The sequence below is a fragment of the Castor canadensis genome, chromosome 3, assembly GCF_047511655.1.
Source record: "Castor canadensis chromosome 3, mCasCan1.hap1v2, whole genome shotgun sequence".
Taxonomy (NCBI): Eukaryota; Metazoa; Chordata; class Mammalia; order Rodentia; family Castoridae; genus Castor; species Castor canadensis.
Genome location: NC_133388.1, coordinates 80857742 through 80881562, shown reverse-complemented (window position 1 = coordinate 80881562; position 23821 = coordinate 80857742). Strand labels below are relative to the sequence as shown.

Genomic DNA, 23821 nt, shown 5'->3' with positions numbered 1-23821 from the left:
TGTATTTTTATAACATCATTACATGTGTGGCCATTTTTCTTTTATAACAGCCCTTATAATAGTTTTGATAAGCCACAGCACCAGGGGAACCAGGCAGGGCAATATTAAGCATGCTTCTAGGATTAGGCCCATTGTCCCATCAGGGTTTTGAATCCACCTAAGGCAGAAAACCATCCTTTAAACAGATCATAGGGATCCCATTCTCTCCAAGTCTGGACAGGGATATAGGCAAGTTTTTTTTTATTTTGTTGGTGATCCCTTTTATAACCTTTTTTATCATTAATTTGTAACTAGCAGTTGTTTAGGTTAAATTTTTTATAAACTTTTTCTCCTTATAAGCAAGCAACTAGTCTAAAGCCCTGCAGTTTTGATAGCTGGCATTGTGCATCTTAGTGCTTTCTTTTGTCAGCAAATTGAGGGCTCTTGCAGGTGATTAGTTATAATTTTAACAACAGCCTGTAGCCTGATAATGTGGTTGAGCATATATATTAGGGGTGCAATACCCCTAGGACTGTCTTTTGCCTAAGTGGCAGGACCATAGTACTGGATGATTTACTCAGGAGGCCATTTGTCATCTTTTTTAATTGCCAATTTGTAAGGCACCCTGTTTTGGTCTAATCTTTTTTTTATATATATGAGGACTTTTATGTGGTACCCCCACAAATGTAGCATGAAGTGACACTTAGTGTCTGAGCTATAAACTCAGCCTGTGAAAGGTACAAGTTTTTAGCTTTTGCAGAGATGGAAAATTCATTCCTCATCTCCTTATAAAAGGAGTGAAAAACTTGGTATGAGGAATTCTCGTGGGTAACAGTTAACATTTGAGGTGTATCAGACTTTCAGGGTCAAGACTCTTTTTATCTATTTTTTTACTAATTACTTTTCCCCATGTGTAATCAGATGGCTTAAGTACAGTGAAACTTACAGGGTTACAGGTGCCACAGGTGTAGTTAGGGGCAGCTTTCCCTTATGAAGGAGGGCTACATATTTTGTCCTTTGTTAAACCAGATCAATAACAATAAATGGTAATTATGTATCCTGCTCAAAAGAGATAGAAGAGAGCAAATAAAAACCTTTCACCATGAGACTAATCAGCAGGGGCAGTTTCTGTCAAGCCTATGGTGAGAACTACACCAGCAGATACAGACAAGGGGTGACAATGCATTACAGTGAGATAACTGGTGTGAAAAAAAAACAGTTCATTTGTCCCTTTGGAGAGTCAACTCCTCAAGCTTCTGCCATGCGTAGACTAGTCATCTTTTGGAGTGACTACAGCAGAGCTGTCATCCTGTTGTTTTTGGTCCCCTGTTGTTTCCTGGGAAGCAGAGTCCTGCTGAGGGAGGGTGCTCAGGTTCTGGAAGGTGATTCTGCATGGTGAAGCTGGATCAGGGATGCACTCTCACTCAAGAGAAGCTGGCTTGACTGGACTGTGGTGGATCCAAAGAGCAATCACTGCTACTTTAATTATGGTGGTAGTAGTAGACAAGATAAAAACAAAGGGCCTCTCCAATAGGGTTTTAATGGGTGGACATTTTTTTTTCTAGACAATGTCTTTTCTTTAACTGAGTAGAATTACCATGGCAACAATATATTATCAGTATATATGTCCAAGAAAATGCATTGTTTTTTTTTTAAATTAAAACCTCCATCTTTAAGTACCAAAGGACATGTTTAGAGCCAGTAAAAATAGTTATTTTGTCTCCATTTAAGTAGAAGACCCTGTCTAAAGATATGAATTTATGTCTGGAAGGGCTTTAATGCCACACATGTATAAGAACCATTTCCTCAATCCTCTTGGCCTTGGATATTTTTGAGAGGTCCGGCACCAGTGACTCCATTTGAATTTTGATGGCATTCCCTGCTTTGTCTTCAAACTGCTTGTCTCTGAGCAGTCTCTTCTGAGTCTCTCATCCAAGTACTCTCCAGGCCTGACCCTGTTTAGCTTTCAAGATCAGACGAGATTGGGAGTGTTCAGAATGATACGGCCTTATACTGAAGATCTTTCTTGATTGGTCATCATCAGGATTTGCTCTTTCCAGGATTTTGTTTGGTTGGTTGGTCTTGGTCCCACGTCGGGGGGGGGGGATAATGAGCAAATCAGGTGGGAGTCAGTGCCAACTAGACCCTTTTGGCCAAATTTAAGCAACAGAGAGGCTTAGAAGGAGTGGCTCTTAGGCAGTGGGCTTCATGACAAGGACAATACAAAACAAAATCTAACAAAAGCAGATGTTTAAAAAGCTAACCTGGTTGACAGATAAGTAGTTATTAGAGTCATTTTTATGGACTTTATTGTAAATGTCCCAGAAGAATCAGAACTGTAATGACAAAAACTTAAGACTCATGGTTAAAATTCTGGTGGACAATTCAGCAACTAACAGAACAGTATATCAGTTGCACTAACTTTTTGTTACCATATTTATCTAAATTTTGTATTTTAGAAAGCTTCATATACTTGAAAAACACAAATATACAGGAACCAGCAATAGCATCACAACTTTGTAGAGGTTATATATACATAATAGTTTAGTTGTTCTTGAAGTAAAACCTTAGACTTTTATCAGTTGTAGGGGGAAAGAACAGTTTTAGTAAACCCAAATAACCCAGTCATGGCACTTACAGGGTACCAACTATATTAGACTCACTCAAGACAACAGCTGTTTAACCATGAGTTCATCTAGAAAGTTTTATATAAACTGTTAGAAAATAAGAGGCATGGAAGAGGCAGAGAGATGGGTCAAACACCAGCACAGGGTTTATTGTTTAGACAGGAGCCTTGTGGAGGGAGACCCCAGAAAGACAGCCAGAGCCCATTGCCATATACAAGCTTGGGCTAGATATAGGGGGCTAGTGGAAAAGTACCAGGAAAGCCACTAAGGGATATTGTTGCTGGGCAACCAAGAAAGATAAGTTGTAGTTACATCACTGTCCTTGGCATCTATCCAGGGAGATAAAGGTAAGTGATCTTAAAGGGGGGAGGGGTTCTAGTCCTAACACGGCTGTCCTTATTGTTAACCCCAACATAAACCAACTCTTAAATGAACATGACTCAGTTACCTTAGTAGTCAAAACTCTGACAAAAGTCACCAGAGAACACAGGTAAATATTTATGGGGACTAAGTATGGAGTTAGGAAACATAGTGGCCAATAATCATGGCTCAAATTTTGATAAGGGATCACATCCCAGATTGTAAACCTTAACAAATGGCTCATGACATACAGTAGGATCCCACCAACCTGTAGGAAATGGATCCCCCTTAAAATAACAGGCCCAATCTGGCCATCCCAGAGCAAAAATTCCCTCCACCTGCCATGTGGAGGGAGTAGGACTAACACCTTCCCTCTGTTGAGTCCAATAAAAACTGGAGGTCTTGACTTCCAGTGTAGTGTTCCTTTTTGAGTTTTTTTTTTAATCTGGAAGGTGCACTTTGGCTTTACATAAGTAAATTTGTCTTAACCCTTATATCAGTGCAGCAGTATTCCCTGTGCTTAGCTGCCTCTTGTTTCACTGTGTTTTAATAAATTCTTGTTGTCTTGATAAATTTGTGGGTTAACCTGTTGCACCAAAAATTCCTGACAGTTATCTTGATAAAACAAAAACCATTTTAAGACAATTTTTTGTAAATATTATTAAGAACAATACAATATTATAAAGATAGCCTTGTTGTTATAAGCTTAGAGAATTAAGTTTTAGTTTAACATCAATTTTGACCTTACAAAACCCTTAATGTAACTCTTAGATTTTAGTCAACATAATCACTTACATAAGCATCTATAAGCTCCATCTTTTTATGATAACTTACTCTGTACCTTTATGACAACTAATTTTGTATCCCCTGGGGAAGCTTGTCTTTATCCTTTTTTTATCCAAAAAGCATTTTTTTACCTTTTATTTTAAAAACCATATCCTTAATACCTTTTATATATTTTTGTTACTTGTTGAAAATAACTCATAAAATCTTTTAACTTAGAACCTTACATTTGTATGAAAAAACAAGAAAGAAAGCAACTTTGAAATTATTTTTGTATAAAAGCAATTTATAGCAAGCCCATTTGTTAATAGACCCGTGTATTATAAGAGAGAATTGAATTCCAGATTGTATTTATGACAGAATGAAACATGTGAAGGTCATTTCTTTAACTACCCAAAATTCCAAGATTCCTGCTGCAGGCTGTGGCCCCTCTTTTCTTTTTTAATTCCCCCCTCTGGTCTAAGCTGGAGTGTTAACCACTGAGTGCTTGCATTTTAGTGAGACCTGATTGAAATAAGTATGAAAACCTGTTTTTTTTTAAAGTAGCAGCAGAATAGAGTAATACTTTTTTTACATTGACTCTAATAAGAACTGTTCTCAAGATGTTTATGTGTTTATGTGTAAAAAGCCTAAGCAGTTTAAGAACCATTTTGAAGATGATTACACATACATACACACTGTGAGTACATCATTAGATGGATGCATAATCTGACCAATTATGGCAAGGGAAACATAAGCATCTCATGACTGTCTCAATAACAGACCAAGCTTACTGCACCAACCTTTTGGAACAGTTGTTTTTTTTTCACCAGCAATAGTCAAAGTTGCTCCTTTTTGTTTTTCTCACACTTTTAGGTAGGTTCTCCCTGTTTATGCTCCCTAGAAGTAAAGGTACCAGCAAGTTCAGTATTTCTGGCATATTTTAATAATCCTAAATTGTTTTCTATTTACTTTTTTCTCTCTCTCTCTCTCCTCTCTCTCCTCGCTTCATTCATGAAGACCTCGTCCCAGTTTTGTTTCCATTTCTCTACTTTCCCCCCTCTACATCCACAACCCTTCTGCAATATTCCTTCTTTTTCAAGTCAGACCAGATCTCATGTATCAGTGCAAGTCCATCATTCATGTGTTAATTTTTGTACGAGCTCAGTTAGTGCTGAGCCTCAGTCCTCCTTCAGGATGCCCATTTTCAGTGAAGATGTGAAAACTGGGGCACCAAAGCTACCATCAAGACTGAAAGACTCTGATTTCTCCTCAGTCTGCCCAATAAATTGCTACCTGAACTTAACTAAACAAAAGAGTCTGGTTTTTGAAAACCAATTTTAGCCTCTGGGCTTTTCCCATTCTCCTGGGTGTTAGGGGTTTTTTTTAACAATTATTCTGTAAACTTCATTAATCACAGTTTTATCTAGTGACCCTTCCAGATGCCATCCTACACCAAAAGCAGGCCAATCTACTTCACAAAGGACCTTTAGCTTGTTAGAGGTTAACTTACCTCGGTAGTCTCCATTAAATCCCTTTTTAAAGTTATTAATCATATACTCCAAGGAAGTGTTTTTGCTCTGATTTCCACACATCTCCTCCCATTATGACTGCCAGATAGCCACAGAGTGGGAGGGGACTCCTCACTCACTTCGCAACTGGACTGAGTCTCAGCTCACATTTTCACATACTCTCACAGAGCACAGTACTTCCACCCTGACCCCTGAACCTGAGAGACACAGTTTCACCCCAAAAAAGGCAGTTACTAGGGTGTCTCATTGGGAGGTGATCAGTCTCCCCTCTGCTTCCTGGGGCAGGCATGAATTTGAAGCCGGGTTCTTACCAGTCTGATGAGTGGTGCTCCCCTCCCCTTGCTGGTTCCTGCACTTCACTGGGTTCCATTGCGCATGCAAGGCCCTCACCCCGACTCGTCAGGAGGATGAATCCCCCATTCAGATCAAGCTGTCCATTGGTGCCTGGTGGGGTCTCTTTCCTGTGGTCTAGGGATATGCATCCTGGTGACAAGGGAAGGTGATAACTCACCATCTCCATGATCCCAGACAAGCCCCCAAGAAATGTTGCGGGAGGTTACTAGCTGAGATATGAGACTCTGAGGCAAACAGCAGGAAGCAATGTTTTATTGTGCCAGCACAGACTCAGCAGACTCATGTCCAAATGCTGAGCCCCGAGAACAAAGGGGTCTCACCTTATATGCCCTTGAAAGCAGGTTACACCAGCAAAAAGCAAGGTCTAATCCATATATGGTTATATTTAATTTTATTGGCTACTTTATCCTAGTGCTACGTGACTTTCCCCTCCCTGATGCTACGTGACCTTCCTCATATTTAGATTTCTCAGGTTTTCTCTCTCTGCTATGCCATCTGTACCTCCCTGCTACTTTCCCAGGACTCAGGCCTAATCTGTTTTCTTTTGATCCTCCTCCCTGCTACACTTTGGATCCTGTCTCAAAAAAAAAAATAGTAAAATCAAGTACTCAGTCTCTGAGCCTAAAAAGAAATGAAAAGCAAATAAATTATTAAACTGAATTGAAGTCATGTCCCAGTGAGAAGAGCACTGCCAATGTTTAATTTTTTGATCTGGGTAATGATTACATAGATGTTTGATTTGCAGTTATTTGTTAAACTAAAAATATATGGTTTTACTTTTAAATATGTATATTATAATACTCAGTTTAAAAAATAGCAGGACAAGAACAAGGCAGAAGCTCCAAAACTGTGCCTTAGTAGTTCTCACCCTTCCAGCTCACCCTGAGGCCAACTCAATCCCACAAAAGACTTGTCCCATCATGAGTCACCAGGGACAACATCAGATGCAGTCCCTTGCTACTATGTCCCAAGCATCCTAATAAAACACACATTAAAAACCAGTTTGCTGGGTGTGGTAGCATACATCTGTAATCTCAGCACTCAGGAGGCAGAGACTGGAGGATTGTGAGACCAAAGCCAGCCTGGGCTACATAGTGAGACTGTGTTCCAAAGAAACTAAAAATAAAAGCCTATTTGTGTGACTTCCCTCTCTACTGCTCACTGACCCATTCCCTGACAGCCAGTGTTGCTTCCTTAATTAAATAATCATTAATTAAGGTAGAGTATTGATTTCTCCACTTTTGGTAATATTCAAGATTGCTAAGGGGAATGCTTGAAATTGGGGAGGGAAAGTTTAGGTTTGAGAAAAGACAGAGATGTGCAAGATTGTCTAAACCTTCTTACTGACCACCTGATCAGCATCTCTCTATCTCTGTATGCATTTCCACTGTCCACATCACCTCCAGCTATCAACTCAATCTCTTTGAACAAGCTTTCTTTTATGCCAGGAAACTGAAGGCTATGGAGCTATCTGTGGTTCTGATTTTCTCCCTCTGCCCTTCCTTCAGTTATAGGTGGATAGAACTAACACTGAAAATTCCATAAATGACCCCTGGATGGCTGGCTCTACCATATGACTATTGATTCATGCTTTTAATACTACCTGTCTCAACACCATCTGCCTTACAAAAAACTATGCATCCTGGGCAACATCTGCCACTGAAGCAATCAAGAATGTACAATATATAGGAAAGACCAGACCAACAAAATGGGCTTATAAGGCTCCACCATAATGTAACAACCCCACAGGATAATATCAGTGGAACAGAATAGAGAACCTGGATATGAATGCATGCAGCTATGCCTACCTAATTTTTGACAAAGGTGCCAAAAACATACGATGGAAAAAAGACAGCCTCTTCAACAAATGTTGCTGGGAAAAGTGGTTATCTGCCTGCAGAAAACTGAAACTAGATCCATGCCTGTCACCCTGAACTAGTGTCAACTCAAAGTGGATTAAGGACCTTAATATCAGACCCAAGACCTTGCAGATAGTACAGGAAAGAGCAGGGTATATGCTGGAAGCAATAGGTATAGGCAAGGTCTTCCTCACTAGAACTCAAGCAGTTCAGCAACTAAGAGAAATGATGGACAAATGGGACTTCATAAAATTAAAAAGCTTCTGCACAACAAAAGAAATGGTCTCTAAATTGAAGAGACCACCCACAGAGTGGGAGAAAATCTTTGCTAGCTATACATCAGACAAAGAACTGATAAACAGAATATCCATGGAGCTCAAAAAACTAAACTCCCCAAAAATCAATGAACCAATATAGAAGTGGGCATCTGAACTAAACAGAACTTTTTCAAAGGAAGAAGTCCAAATGGCCAAGAAACACATGAAAAATGCTCACCATCCCTAGACATAAAGGAAATGCAAATCAAATCCACACTAAGATTACACCTCACTCCTGTTAGAATAGCTAAAACAACAACAACAACAAATGTTGGCAAGGATGAGGGGAAAAGGAACCCTCACACACTGCTGGTGGGAATGTAAGCTAGAATAGCCAATATGGAAAACAATATGGAGATTTCTTAAAAAACTAAAAATAGGTCTGCCATGTGATCCAGCAATACCACTCCTAGGGATATACCCAAAGGAATATAACTCAGGTTACTACAAAGGCACCTGCACACCCATGTTTATTGCAGCACTATTCACAATGGTCAAGCTATGGAAACAGCCAAAATGCCCCACTACCAACAAATGGATTAAGAAAATGTGGTATTTATACACAATGGAATTTTATTCAGCCATAAAGAAGAGTGAAATGTTGTCGTTTGCAGGTAAATGGATGGAACTGGAGAACATCATCTTCAGCAAAGTTATCCAGGCTCAGAAGGCCAAAAATCACATGTTCTCCCTCATACACAGATTATAGACCTAAAACAAATGCAGTAATATTTTTGGACATGGGTCATACACTAAGGAGAGAACGTACACAGGAGGGATAGGGCAAGGGAAGAAAACCAAAAACTTGACTGTGGTTGATGCGCTCACTGTAGAGGAGTGAATATAGTAATCTTAAACTGGCAGAGGCCACTATGGGAAGGGGACCAGGAAGTAGTGAAGAGGTCTGGTAGAGATGAACCAATGTGGGTTGTACTACACATGTGCATGGAATCAATGATAGGAATCTCCCTGTATAACTATCTTCACCTCAAACTAGCAAAAACACTATGTTTTTCTTTTTATCCTTCATGTTTTTTCTTCAACAAAATCACAAGAGGGTGGAACAGGTTTTGCAAGAGTCAGGGTAGAGGGGAGATGGCCATGTGCATACACATGAAAGTAAATGTAAAAATGATAAAAATTAAGTTTAAAAACAAAAAAAGAACAATATCAGGTCTTTCTGGGACCTTCTAGAAGACAATCATTTCCAATTCCAGAACTATACCCAGAAGCTGGGCTGAAAGGAGATGTTGAGGAGCAGGGGTATATCCACAAATATCAGGTCCACCACTGTCAGCCACTGCAGATTACACAGGCATCTCATGGACCACAGGAAAGTGAAAAGGAGTTGTTAACGCATCCATTTCCCTCTTAGCCCCATAATAAAGATAAGATCATTGTGGCTACAATGTAAAATCTGAGATGTACAAAAGGGTGGCCCACAGAGTGAATTTCCTGACTGATTCTGCACTCAGGAGCCTGAGGCAGGAGGATAACAAGTTCCAGGCTAGCCTGGACTACAAAGCTAGACCCTGTATCAAAAAAAAAGTGTACAGTAGAAAACACCCACATAAAATGCCTTTCTAAAACTCATGAGAAAGAGCACACTAGGACTTTTCCTCCTCTAATTCTAGCCTATTGCATGAATGGTCATTGGAAAGAAAAATATCAGAGATAAACCCCCCCAAAATAAAAGATATTGTGATAGTTAATCTTATTGTCATATTGATTAGATTGAGAAATGTGTAGAAGATTAAAGCACACATCTTGGCATGTTCATGAGGGCATCTCCAGAGAGAGGGTTAATAAAGGATGAAGACCTGTCCTGAGGGTGGGCAGCACCATTGCAAAGGCTGGGGGTTTAAGGGGAATAAAAGGGAAAGAAGGAGAAATGCCTTCTACACTTCCTGGCTGCCATGAAGTACTGCCTCACCACCAGTCAGAAACATCCAGCCAAGTGACCATGGACTAAAACCATGAGCCAAAATAAGTCCTTTCTCTCTTTAAGTTATTTCTGCCTGGTGTTTGTCATAGTGACAAAAAAAAAAAAAACCTAACTGATACAGATATTTTGAGTTCTTACTAAAACTCCTGAGAAAAAATAATGACACAACCTTGACCTATCTTACTCCCACCCAAGATGTGGATTCATGACAGAGGACTTCATTGCTCAATCTCCTAGATGCCCCACTCACTCAAAAAAAATTGGGCAGAGTGTAGTAATTAAAGTATGAAATGCTGCATTTGGAGTTAAGGCAAGTAAAATAAATAAATTGAAAGGAATTCTGTCAACTTCCTTTATAGGTATTGAATGTTAACTGGTAGCAACAAACTGTATACTTTACAGAAGCATCAACTGTATAAGTAAGTAGGGGTTACAGAAAGCAGCTCCATGGCTGTACTGAAAAGATGTATTTTCCTATTCCTTTGCTCTGCTATCTCAACCTGGCACAAAAGGGCATGAGTCCATGCTATTAGTTATCCGTTTCTATGGTATTTCCTCACTAGAAGTCTTAACACTTATGAAAGCTTATAAGTAGTACATCACTAATGGCAATTTTAGGGTTAAAACAATTGTTATACATGCTCATTCAAGAAAGACTCAGTTATTACTCAAAAAACAAGGTTAAAAAAAAAACACATGGCCTGGGCCAGGTATTGTGATGCACACCTATAATCCCAGCTAGTAGGCAGAGATCAGGAGGATTTCAGGTTCAAGGCTGACAGGGCCAAAACATGCAAGACCGTATCTAAAAACTAAGGCAAAAAGGACTGGGGGTTGTGGTCCAAATGGTAGAGGGCAAGGCCCTAAGCTCAAACTCCAGCACTGACAACCCCCCGCCAGAAAAAACCAACAATAACAAAAAAATAGCTTGTCAGCCTTAAGTTGAATGAAAAGAAACAGGTGCTGTGCAAAGCAGAGTATAACTCAGCCTATAATTCTGATGTTTATCTGTACTATGTTTAGGGGAATTTAGAGGAAGTATAATATCTATTTATTCCAATGAGGACATACCCATCATTTACTTCTCCAATGGTGCACAAAGTATAACACAATTGAAGGAAAAAAAACCAACATTTATTAAAGAACAACCATGAGGCATTTTATACTTAGCACCATGTTTAGCTGTCCACAAAACCCTGTGCTGTATCATTGTTTATAGTTTACAGCTGCAGATACTAAGGCTGAGAACTTAAAAGAACTTTCCCAAGGTCAGAAAGATAGCTAAATGACAGAACCAGGATTCAAGTTTGCTCCAACACTACAAAGGCAGCTGCATGCCTTAAATGTCAACATGCATAATGGCACAGAGAATCAACATTTGAGGAACAGAAGACACAGTCCCTCTGCATTGTGGTAGCTAAGGAGTCACTGCCATCATTCACATGTCACAAACTGTGAATTATGAACAAGACTCCATCCAACCTCTCCTTAACTATCTCCAGCAATGGGGAGATCATTTACCTACCCTGACCATGTGTTCACATTGAAACAAGTGATTGTTAATAAACTCTTCTTTGTACATGATAAATAGCTGCTTCCCAAGATGCTGACAATTATGTCCAGAGGATATTTACTCAAAAACAAAGTCCCAACTACCCCTTGGGATTGTCCAGCAAAGACACTACGGCTACTTAGTTGGTCCAGATATTGCAGGTAGCGTGACACTCCTGAACCATCATTAATTCTTCTCCCAAAGTCAGACTCCTCTACCTCTCAGCCCCCACTGGAAAAATCGATTCCACCATGTCTACTGTTACTTCCTTCTGAATCAAATTTTACACCTGTTCTGATGATTGACAAAGTCTAGGTCACATGATTGACCCCTATATGCAAGAAAATCAGGGAAAGGAAGTTTGTAGATTCTACACATTGGGAAGACAAGAATCATAATTGGGAACTTCCATAACACAGAAAGAGTATTCAAAGATGCTACAAAATCACATATATGTCAAATGTCCATTACCAGTATGCTGATGGCTACCTGAAATCAACATACCGAGATTTCCTAAAACAAAAACTCCTCCCACTAGAAGTAATTCTATCTTCTATCTTTTTTTGTTACAATCACATTGGGAAATACAATTACTTTCTCTTTGCAAATGTAGAATTAGGACTCAGACACATCAACATGGCCAAAACCACACCGCTCATGACTATCAGAGCTGGGTCTCAGGCACCTGGCTGAGGCTTGACTCCCTCAAAGTAGCTAAAATAACAGGGCTCATCAGTTTTGAACTCCAAATACAGGATCTCTTGGTAATAACCATTTCACTCTAGTTAGTCACACTCCCAGTTTGATATTCTATAAACTGCAAACTAAACTATAAAGTGCACCATCAACATACTACATGTAAAATAGATTAAAAGGGCAAAAGAGAAAAAAAAAGGTAATCTGTTAAAATACACTGTTGACAGACAAGGAAGAAAATATGACAGGAGCTGAACCTATTCCATTCCCTCACCTTCAACCTGAAGGTGAAGTACAACTTGAGTCTGGATGAGTCTGAACCCCTTGCTGCCATGATACTTGCCCTGGCTGACCTACCTCTCAATTTTCAATTGCATGAGTGAAAACAGAAATCCTTCATTTGTTAACACCTCTGCTGTTGATGTCAAGTCACAGAGAAAGACTTCTCCACTTCCATGTTCTCCTTTTCACTGCTGGTGGTAGAAGGCCAAAAGTAAAGTTTCCAGTTTTAAAAAGAAAAGTACAGGACTCATAGTTAAATTTCAATTTTAGATAAACAACAATTTTTAGTATAAGTATGTCTCATTCAATACTGGGGACATATTTATACTAAAAAAATTATTTGCTGTTCGCCTGAAATACAAATTTAACAAGGCATTTTGTATTTTATTTGGCAAACCTACAGAGTAAAGAAAATAGTACTGGGAATCATAAGATATCCAGATGTGAGAAGACTTTAAGAAAGTATGTAGATGTCTTATTCTAGAAAGTTTTGAGACAGTGGAGGGGGCTTGGGATCACCCTAATCACAAGCTCAGGCTGACACCATGGACATGGTGGAATGATTTAGGGAAGATATTTATCCCTCAGGCCCCTACCCATGAAGTAAACACCTTATACAACTCTCCAAGAGAATGACACTGCACCATGTTTCCCTGCTCTTCCCTGGACTCCCCCCTTCAAGTCCAGGGGAAGCAACAGACCCAGCTCTGATAGTTATGAGTTCTGTGCTTTTGGTCACATTAATGTGTCTGAGTCTTAACTCTACATTTGTAAAGAGACAGTAATTGTATTTCCAAACGTGGTTGTAACAAAAAAAGTGTAAAATCTCAGATTCTGACACCATGTGGATTTCAGTAAAAATCAATCTTGATTCCTAATATAAGTGAAGGAAATCCCAAACCCCACCCCCCAAGCAAATTACCAAGGACTGTATTCTCTATTTCTCTTGGGTGGTAGAGCAGAAAGGACCCTTGATTCAGAATTTTTAAAAATTTAATTCTGAACTATAAGCTTTGATGGTCAGATCAACAAAATTGATACCTATTTTATAGAGTTGCTATCAAAGTAATAACATATGTAATAAGTGTGACAACAAATCATATGCATGAGCTCTAAGGAAATGCTACTTCCATCCTATTTGCTGTTGTGATGATCTGTGTAAAGTCCTTCCTGAGGTCTATTTCCTTCCGCTATCTACTCTCCTTGGATCTCTCCCTTCCTCTGCCAGTAAACAGTAGTTCAGAGAAAGAACAAAGCAGATCAATGTTTTTCAAACTGCAAGTAATCATTCTTCAGGGGGAGCACTGCTCAAGTTTTAGCATCCAGTAGAATGAAATGGGATGGAATAACATTGAAACTAATGTTTAAAACTTTTTCTTGAATTGTATGTGTATATGTTTGTTCCCATCCAGGTGCACATGTATGTATGTGCATTGAGTCTTTCTGCAAAATGCATTTTCTACTGTGGGCCATTATGATAAAAGCATGCATGTTTCTGAATGCTCAGTGTAAAATGATGATACCCAACCCATGTTTCTTTTTTTTCTTAAATTTTTTTATTGTTTTGCTGGGTGGGGGTACATTGTGGTATTTACAAAAGTTCTTACAATGTATCAAATATATTATACTTGGATTCATCCCCTCCTCCACTCTCCTTTATTCCCGCTTCCCCCTTTCCTGAAATAGTTTCAAGAGCCAACCCATGTTTCTGATGGTCCTTTAACAAGCTGCCCTAACTAGGAAAGATAAGATCCTGTCCCCATATCCACAACCCAGATAGGGTGTGTGGTTGGGGACTCATCTGGGGAGTCAGGATATAGGAGTTCAGGCCTCAACTTCACATCTAACAAAACAGTATGATGCTGGGGGAACTTCCGGTCATAAAGACTGCCAACTTAGGGTGAGAGAAGAAACCATGACCACACATTTCCTGTGGCTACCAGCCCTGCCTCTCACTTGCTTGCTGGGAATAATAAATCCCAAGACCAAAAGATAGAACCAGTACCTGCCATGGTCAGCCTCTCTGAAAAGATGCATCCTCTTTCTCTCCCTCTGCTGTTCTTTCTCCTGTGCTCCAGAGCCAACACTGGTGAGTATCGGGGTCCTTCCTTCTTTCATCTACAAGATCAACTGCTAAAATGAAGTTGTTTTATCTGAATATAGCTGACTCTTAAACAAGTCATGAGATCTCTCTACAAGAGTCCCAGAGTAAAGTCAACCCTTAAGATATGTTCACCCATTCTCTGCAGCTTGCAGTAGTTCCCAGGAACAAGGAATCCTACCTTAATTAGTAGAACATCTCAAAGGAAGAAAAGGGGGATTCCCAGGAAAACGGGCACATTCTCTTCACCTTCAGGGTTACAAGTTATCTTGTGATTTGGTTGTTCTGTGGCACTACTTGTGGGCTGTGAGAAGACTAGGACAGGAACCTAGACAGATGTTCTACACTGAGACAGAAGAGTGATGGGCTGGGGATAAGGCAGACAGAGGGGAAATCTGAGGTGAAAAATTTCTGAGTGGCTTCTAAGGCAGAGTTGACTGTTATATCTGTAGGAAGGAATGAGAATTTGGGAAGACAGTTGTGGGTGGGAAGAGCAGGTTCAAGAGACTTGAGAGGGAGATGGGCAGAATTCAGGGTGAGGATGAGATTCAATGTCTCAACCTTTCTCTGGAGACAGCATCACTGCCTATGTTCAGGCTCTGGGATTCTCTGTTCCAGGGGAGATCATCGGGGGCACAGAGTGTAAGCCACATTCCCGACCCTACATGGCCCACCTGGAAATTGTCACTGCCCCAGGTCACCTGACAGCTTGTGGTGGTTTCCTTATAAGACGAAACTTTGTGCTGACGGCTGCTCACTGTGCAGGAAGGTGAGGCAACAAGCTCCTGTTTATCGCCAAATATGAGATAAACAAGTAGGATAGCAACTTGGGCCTGGGTTAACTTTTAGGAGAGAAAAGACTTGGGCTTAAAGACATGGATCTCATTAGACAGATGACCTGAGCCTCAGTCTCTGTGAGCATAGCTCCCCATGGGGAAAAGGGGAAAATCCAAGGTCCTCTTCTAAAAGTAGATACCTTTGCCCCCATCCCAACACATAAGATGCATGACTCACTTTCTAGGGCCCACCCACTTCTCTGGGTGGCTTCTTCCATGCCCTTTTCAAGAACACTGGCATTTAATTCCCAGGGTCTCCAACCCACCCTTTCTATGACAGGCAGAGAACAGAGTCCACAAGGTACCACCACTTCCCACTTTCCTCTGCTATTTCTAGTCCACGAGACTTGTCCCCGTATTGGGTCCCCTGATTTAGGAAGCACTTACCCTATGCACAGGGTCCTCTATGGCCTGCTCAATCCCGAGCAATTCTTGGGCATCCTGCCGTGGAAATTGTGCCTGTTCCAGAGAAAGCTCTTCCCTGATTAAAACCTGAACCTCCTCAAAAAGAAAAGAGAAAAAAAACTACAAGTGGCCCAGAAAGGAGGGATGGGTAGAGTCCACTGCAACCATTAAAAGAGTTCAGTCCCTACTCAAATCTCAGGACAAATCTCCAGGCATCACTGTTTCCGCTTGGCCTTCCTTCTTCCTCACACAGGTTCATAACAGTCATTCTAGGAGCCCATAACAAAACACAGAAAGAAGACACATGGCAGAGGATTGAGGTTGAAAAACAATTCCCTCATCCAAAATATGATGACTTTTTCATTCTTCATGACATCATGCTACTAAAGGTGACAACATCTTTCTTCTTCTCTACTTCCTTAGACTTTTCCTTTAGGTCCCCATTGCCCTCAACTTTCCCTGCCATGCCTCTGGATGGTACCCACTTCCCTTGGCTCTAGCATGAGGCACTTTTCCCTGTCCTTCCCTGACTACCTCCAACTACCTCCTAGCCCATTTCCTCCACTAACAGCTCTTCATTTCCTTCACAGTTGAAGGAAAAAGCCAATCTGACCCTGGCTGTGGGCACACTCCCCCTTCCATCCCAATTTGACTTAATCCCACCAGGAAAAATGTGCAGGGCAACTGGCTGGGGAAAAACAAATGTGGGGGAGCCGGCCTCTGACACTCTGCAGGAGGTGAAGATGAGACTCTTGGATCCCCAGGCCTGCAAACACTTCCTACTATTTGGCCACAAACGCCAGCTGTGTGTGGGAAGTCCCAGGAAGATAAAATCTGTATACAAGGTGATCTCCAATTAAGTTCTCCACAAATCATTGCTCAGGGGGCAGAATTCTAGAAGCAGATAAGAAAAGATGATTATCAGCCAGTTACAAGGTTTGGGATCACAGGAATGAGGAAAATGGCCCAGGACAGTCTGACTAGCTATCCCAGTCTGCTGTATAGGGCACATACAGGGCATACAGAAGGTGGGGTGGCTGCCCTAGGAAAGGAAGAAGGGGCATTAGACAAAAATGTATAACCCATGAAGAGTTGGGGATCTTGGATTTAACTTTAGACCTGACTGTAACTCCAAGTTGGAACCCATGGGCAGGGGTGGAGGACTTGCTAGCTCATCTCTCTCTCTCTCTCTCTCTCTCTCTCTCTCTCTCTCTCTCTCTCTCTATCTCCCCCCCCTCCACCCCACTCCCAGGGAGACACTGGAGGCCCTCTTCTGTGTGCTGGGATAGCCCAGGGCATTGCATCCTACGTACACTGGAATGCAAAGCCCCCTGCTGTCTTTACTCGAATATCCCATTACCGGAACTGGATCAACAAAGTCTTGAAAGAGAATTAGTCCTGGAGCTTGGCCAGCCTAAGAGGAGATTTGAAACTGGATCTGAGTGGGTTCTCTGTGCCCATCTCTGGTTCCAGTTGACGTTCTGTCACATTCCTGAGCCACCAAAAGGTTCCTATAGGTCACAGTCTCCAGAAGGTTCCTACAGGTCACAATCTCCATAAAACTCAATAAAGACCTAGATTTAGACTTCACTGTGTCTCCTCTCTCTCTCCTGCTCTTTTCTCCCTGTAGATAGCATCCTGATTCCCACCCAAACAATTTAAGATTTGGAAGGAATGTGCGTGTGTGTGTGTGTGTGTGTGTGTGTGTGTGTGTATGAGAGACAGACAGAAACAGCAACAGGACAACAGGAAACAAAGACAGACAGGAAATAATGAAGAAAAGATAGAAGAGAAAGGGTTTTCCTGAAAAGGCAGGATCCATACTTCCAGCTTAAACAAGAAGTTATACCAGATCCTTCCTTATCTTAACCATCAACCCGTACCAACTCTGATTTATGTTCTCAGAATCATTGAGAACATTTTGCATTGCAAATAAGATGTGGGATCTTTAGAGTATCCCTGCTCCTCCCCAGAAGATACAGGTAGCAATACCCTCCTCTCCACCACCATGTTTTAACAACCAAAATGTCTCCAGGCATTGATTAATGTCCCCAAGGAGAGCAGGAGAATCACTCTCCATAGAGGGTGACACATGACAGGAAGAAGGCAGTTAGTCCCATGCAGGGCACTCCTCACAGTCCACCTCAATAACAAATTGCCCATCTGTGAAGCTTTAATCTGAGATGCAGAGCAGATTGCTTCTCACTCACTGCTGCAAATGGAGATGAGAGGAGAAACAGCACACAAGTCTGCTTGGGCAACGCCCATCCCCAAAGGGGCATGAAGCCAAAGCCTAGAGCTGCTCAGCACAATGCTTACTTGTGTAAGAAATGGCTCAAGGAAAGAAAACAGGCAGGACAGGAACACAGCAAACAGAGCCTGAGACTGGTGATATGAGGGTGTGGTGAATCCTTTTGATCAAGTGAATTATTTCTAGGAATTAATAATTAAGAAATAACAGAGGCATGCATGAAGATTCATATAAAAAGATTTTCATTTCAACCCTTTTTTTTTGAGACAGATTGGTCTCACTTTGTAACCCAACCTCACCTGCAGGCCAGCCTCAAACTCTCTAACCTCCTGCCTCAGCCACCTGAGTGTTGAAATTACAGGTATGGATTGGACTTTGAGCACATGATAAAAGCAAGAACACACAAGGGACGGGTGAGGATAGGTACGACACCTAAAAAATTAGCTAGCATTTGTTGCCCTTAACGCAGAGAAACTAAAGCAGATACCTTAAAAGCAACTGAGGCCAAAGGAAAAGGGGACCAGGAACTAGAGAAAAGGTGAGATCAAAAAGAATTAACCTAGAAGGTAACACACACGCACAGGAAATCAATGTGAGTCAACTCCCTGTATAGCTATCCTTATCTCAACTAGCAAAAATCCTTATTCCTTCCTATTATTGCTTATGTTCTCTCTTCAACAAAATTAGAAATAAGGGCAAAATAGTTTCTGCTGGGTATTGAGGGGGTGGGGGGGAGAGGGAGAGGGTGGAGTGGGTGGCAAGGGAGGGGGTGGGGACAGGGGGGAGAAATGACCCAAGCCTTGTATGCACAAATGAATAATGAAACAATAAAGAAAAAAAAGCATTAAAAAAAAAAAGAAATTACAGGTATGCACCACTGTGTCCAGCTTTCAACATTTTTAATTATTAAAAAAACTGGAATTCCAATCATGAAACATAAGTGGTAAATTCACATGGTTAAATATTTTGAACTCATTAACAATTTGTTTTCAAACACATGAAGAAAAGTTCAACATCCTTAGCCATAAAGGAAATGCAAATCAAAACTACACTGAGATTCTAGCTCACCCCAGTCAGAATGGCTAGCATCAAGAAAACAAACAGCAATAAATGTTGGCAGGGATGCAGTGGGGAGAAGAAACCCTCATACACAGTTGGAAGAGTATAAACTAGTGCAGCCACTATGAGAATCAGTATGGAAATTCATCAAAAAACCTTATGACCCTGCTAAAGCACTGATGGGAATATATCTAAAGGAGTGAAATCAACATAGAAGAGCAATATCTGCACACCCTTGTTTATCACAGCACTGTCCACAATAACTAAGCTGTGGAATCAGCCTTGGTGCCCAAACAGGCCAATTCACCATTTCATTTAGCTGACTGCTTCTGGGTAACATGGTCTATGATAAGACTAATGAACCTATCATTGTACCTTTTTCCATAAAGTGGTATAAGGTAATACTGTGTGGGAACCAGGTTGATGGATCAGGCAATCTGAAAGCCCTCAAATGGTTGTAGTGGAACAGGAAATTCAGGCAGAGAAGAAAAACTCATCCAGGGTAGACAGATATCAGTGCAGTGCTGATAAGGACAAATGCTCATCCCTCCAAAGTAGAAGGAGTCTGATAAGCCAGGCTCTGGTGACTCATGCCTGTAATCCTAGCTACTCAGGAGGCAGAGATCAGAAGGATCACAGTTCAAAGCCAACCCAGGCAAACAGTTTGCAAGACCCTATTTAGAAAAAAATCCATCACAGAAAAGGACTGATGGAGTAGCTCAAGGTGTAAGCCCTGCGTTCAAGCCCCAGCACCACAAAAGAAAGAGGGGATCTGATAAAATCAATCTCTCCCAAGTGACTGACTGGTCTCTTTCAGAGAAGTGCCAGCTGAACAGCTCACTGATGGTCTCTGCTGCTGCATGTTAGATGTTCAACAGTGACAGTACCTGAATCAACCTAAGTGAGAGAGAACCATGTTCTTGAACCCATGAATAGCCTCTCTCCTGCCTTCATGGTCACTCTATTTTGTACATGGCCCATTGTCCCAGCACTGGGATAGTCAAGAACAGACTGGCTGATGTCTACAAGCTGCATTACACCTCTTCCTGGTGGGAGTCTCTGTGTGTTCGCTCAGATCAGAGACACTCCTTGGCAAGCAACTCTGTGCATGAAAAATCCTTGATCTGCAGTAGCTGTGGCAGCAATGACCAGTGATTTACAACCATGAGAACAATATATAAGTCATCACTAGATCCATTACAGCCTAAAAGCAAAGCAGTCAACAAAAGTGGGATCCAGTGGATCTGGAGTGGTACATATACTGGGAGTTTCCCCAGAGGTTTATTTAGGGCCTTCTGGGAGCAAAACTCTCCTTTGTCTTGTTGAAATCTGTCATCCTAGGCAAGACCATATCAAGTAGTAAACAAAATTATGAATATAAATGCCATGGGTTAGAGTGGGTGGGAGAGGGAGTTGGGGAAGTAATGCCAGTGGAGAATGAGAAAGTGAAAACTGCCCAGCTGAAAGTCAGAAACAAGCAAACCTCAGTAGTGCAAAGGGTGAACTTTAGAAAACATCACTGTGAATTCCAAGATGGCAGCTAGAGGGAGGAAGCAGAAAGCATGCCTCCTATAGTGAAATCTTGGAGATACGCTGGAGACACACCTTGCAGGCAAAACCACTGAGAAGAGGCAAAACTTTGATCCCTCCACACCTCCAGCCAGCACAGAGCATCTCCACTTCACATTAAACAGAGAAAGCAGGAGAGCCCTGGGGCCACCAGTTGGCCTCGCCCAGACGGCTTGGGAAGATGTGGACAAGGTGAGCTTAGTGGTACCATGGTACTCCCACAGACAACCCTGGGCCAGAGCAGCATAGCCCCCTGGACAGACAGATCTCCACACAGGGAAAAAAGAAACTGAGTAATAACAATAAAGACACGTGGGAAAGAGGGTGGGGCGCACTGAGCGCTGAAGATTGGGGGAAGGGAATCCTTCCCAGAACTGTAAATAAACAAGCCGGGCCAGCGGGAGCGAGGGTGCACACCTGGCAACCAGGAGCGGGAAAGCTTGTGAGAGTGGTGGAAGGAGGAAAACTCCACAGGAGAGGGAGGAAGACGCACTTCCCATGTGAGCTGTAAACAAACACACCGGCTGGCAGGAGCAGCAGTACCGCCCAGTAATCAGGAGCAGGAAAGCTTATAAAAGCTGTGGTGGGAGGAAAACTCCACAGGCGAAGGGGGAAGACCCACTTCCCACTTGAGCTGTAAACAAACACGTAGGCCTGAGAAAGCGGGTGCAGTGTCACCTCCCCCAGTGTGCTTGGAAAGGGGAAAGCTTGTAATAGAGGCTTGCGCACAGGAGAACTCTGAGTAAACAAAGCCTGCAGGGCCAGGTGAGTGCTAAGCTCACCCCTGAGATCTGCATAAATAACACCTCCAGCAACAGCAGGCTGACAGCAGCAGGCAGGCAGGCCACAGCTGCAGATAGCCATTCACAGAACTGTCTCCAGACTCTTTTTTTTCTCTCGACCTACCTTTGATGAGAAAACAATCGAACTATACCTGCATGCTGAAAAACTTACTGAAACTGTATTGCATTTGATTTGGGACATTTTGTGGGGTTTTTTTGGTTTTTGGTTTTTTCTTTTTTTGTGCAGTTTTGTTCTACTTTATGCGTCCCCTTTGATGACACAACTACAGAACAACATCTGAGGCACCATCTCCAGGATTGGAGACTGAGACGGACACCAAAATTATTAAGACTGAAACTTCATTGCATTTCAAATTGGAGGGTTTTTTTTTCTATTTTTCATTTTGTTTTATTTTATTTATATATTTTTTCTTTCATTTACTTTTTATTTTTATTCTTATCTTTATTCTTTTTATTTTTTATTTTCAATCCTCTCTCTGTCTCTCTAAGGCCTTTTCAGCTTACTGTCAATTAGTACACTAATGCTCCCTGTTTATACCTTTGAAATTTTCTTGTTTGATTCCTTGTTTTGTTTTTTCCTACTTGTCTATTTGTTTTTCCCTTTCTTTAACTTCTTGCTTTCCATCTATTCTAACCCTTATATTCTAAATATTACCATTATTATTATTACAAGCTAGAAAATACTTAATTGCACAAAGTACAGGGACAGTAACAACACCAATGACAACGACAGGAAGACAGAAAAAAAAGGGAAACCAGTTTCCCCACAGCAAAAAATTAGTACAGGAACCAGAGGGGAATGAAGAAAACAGATACTCAATCCAGACTCCAACAATTTGAAGATAAACTATGTCAACAAACCCAATGAACCCAACAAGAATAATTTAAAAGAAGACATAATACAGGTACTCAATGAGAATTTTATAGAGATAATACTGGATATGGTCAACTAAAATGTAGAGGAGACACTCAAGAAATTCCAAGACAACAAAAATAGAGAATTAGAAAAAGCAAAAGAAGAAATAAAGGAAAACATAAAAGCATTGTATAAACACCAAAGTGAAACAGAGAACACTATTAATAAACAGATAAATGAACTCAGGACAAAAATAGACAACATTAAAGAGGAAACCACCCAGGATATGGAAAACCTCAGAAAAAAAGAATGAAACAGAACTGCAAAACAAAATAGAAGGCCAATCCAGCAGAACAGGACAAACAGAAGACAGAATCTCAGAAATTGAAGATGAAATGGTAATTAAAGGAAAAACTGAAGAACTATTAATTAAACAACTCAAGACCTGTGAAAAGAAAATGCAAGAATTCACCAACTCCATGAAAAGACCAAACTTGAGAATCATGGGCATCGAAGAAGGAGAAGAGGTGCAAGCGAAGGGAATGCGTAATATAGTCAACAAAATAATAACGGAAAATTTCCCAAATCTAGAGAAAGATATTCCCATACAGATGCAAGAGGCCTCCAGGACACCAAACAGACAAGATCAAAATAGAACTACACCATGACATATCACCACTAAAACAACAAGTTCAGAAACTAGGGAAAGAATATTGAAGGCTGTAAGAGAGAAAAAACAAGTAACATACAAAGGTAAACCCACCAAAATCACAGCAGACTTCTCAAAAGAAACATTAAAAGCAAGAAGATCATGGGGTGAGATCTTCTGGGCACTGAATGAAAATAACTTCAACCCCAGGATACTCTACCCAGCAAAACTATCATTCAAAATAGATGGAGCAATAAAAGTCTTCCATGATAAGCAGAAACTAAAACAATATGTGACCACAAAGCCACCACTACAAAAGATTCTTCAAGGAATTCTACACACAGAAAGTGAAACCAAATTTACCATGAAAAGATAGGCAGCACCAAACCACAGGAAAAGAAAAAGCAAGACAGTAGAGAGTAACCTCAACTTAGGTACACACAATCAAACCTTCAAACAACTAAGACAACTAAATGACAGGAATCACCACATATTTATCAATACTAACACTTAATGTTAACGAATTTAATTCACCCATCAAAAGGCACCGCTTGATGAAATGGATTAAAAAGGAACATCCAACAATTTATTGCTTACAGGAGACCCATCTCACAGACAGAAATAAGCATAGGCTTAGGATGAAAGGCTAGAAGAAGATTTACCAAGTCAATGGCCCCCAAAAACAGGCAGGAGTAGCAATACTTATCTCTGACAAAGTAGACTTCAAACTTACATTGATCAAACGAGATAAAGAAGGACAGTCCATACTAATAAAAGGGGAAATACACCAAAAAGAAATAATAATCTTCAATCTGTATGCAGCCAATATCAACGCACCCAATTTCATCAAACATACCCTGAAGACCTAAAAGCAAATATTAACTCCAACACAGTGGTTGTGGGAAACTTTAACACCCCATTATCATCAATAGATAGGTCATCCAAACAAAAAATCAATAAAGAAAGCCTAAATCTAAAATATACAATAGATCAAATGGACCTAGTTTATGTCTACAGAACATTTCAC

General features: G+C 40.9%; 2 protein-coding genes across 2 annotated transcripts in view; one reads left to right on the top strand and one right to left on the bottom strand.

Moving 5' to 3' along the window:
- LOC141421609 (inhibitor of Bruton tyrosine kinase-like) overlaps positions 1-23821 on the bottom strand; it is a 221229-nt gene that overhangs the window by 158832 nt on the left and 38576 nt on the right. The gene's annotated exons all lie outside the window — the stretch shown is intronic.
- Positions 14193-17192, top strand: LOC141421607 (mast cell protease 2-like). Its single transcript, XM_074068283.1, has 5 exons — positions 14193-14354; positions 14985-15135; positions 15861-15996; positions 16198-16452; positions 16860-17192. The coding sequence occupies exons 1-5, from the start codon at positions 14276-14278 to the stop codon at positions 17001-17003; spliced, it is 765 nt and encodes a 254-aa protein (XP_073924384.1). The 5' UTR covers positions 14193-14275; the 3' UTR covers positions 17004-17192.

Excerpts from the sequence above, each read along its gene's own strand:
- LOC141421607 (XM_074068283.1), top strand. The coding sequence starts at position 14,276 with ATGGTCAGCCTCTCTGAAAAGATGCATCCTCTTTCTCTCCCTCTGCTG. Across the intron at positions 14,355-14,984 it reads GTGCTCCAGAGCCAACACTG|GGGAGATCATCGGGGGCACA; the intron begins GTGAGTATCGGG and ends TCTCTGTTCCAG. Across the intron at positions 15,136-15,860 it reads GCTGCTCACTGTGCAGGAAG|GTTCATAACAGTCATTCTAG; the intron begins GTGAGGCAACAA and ends TTCCTCACACAG.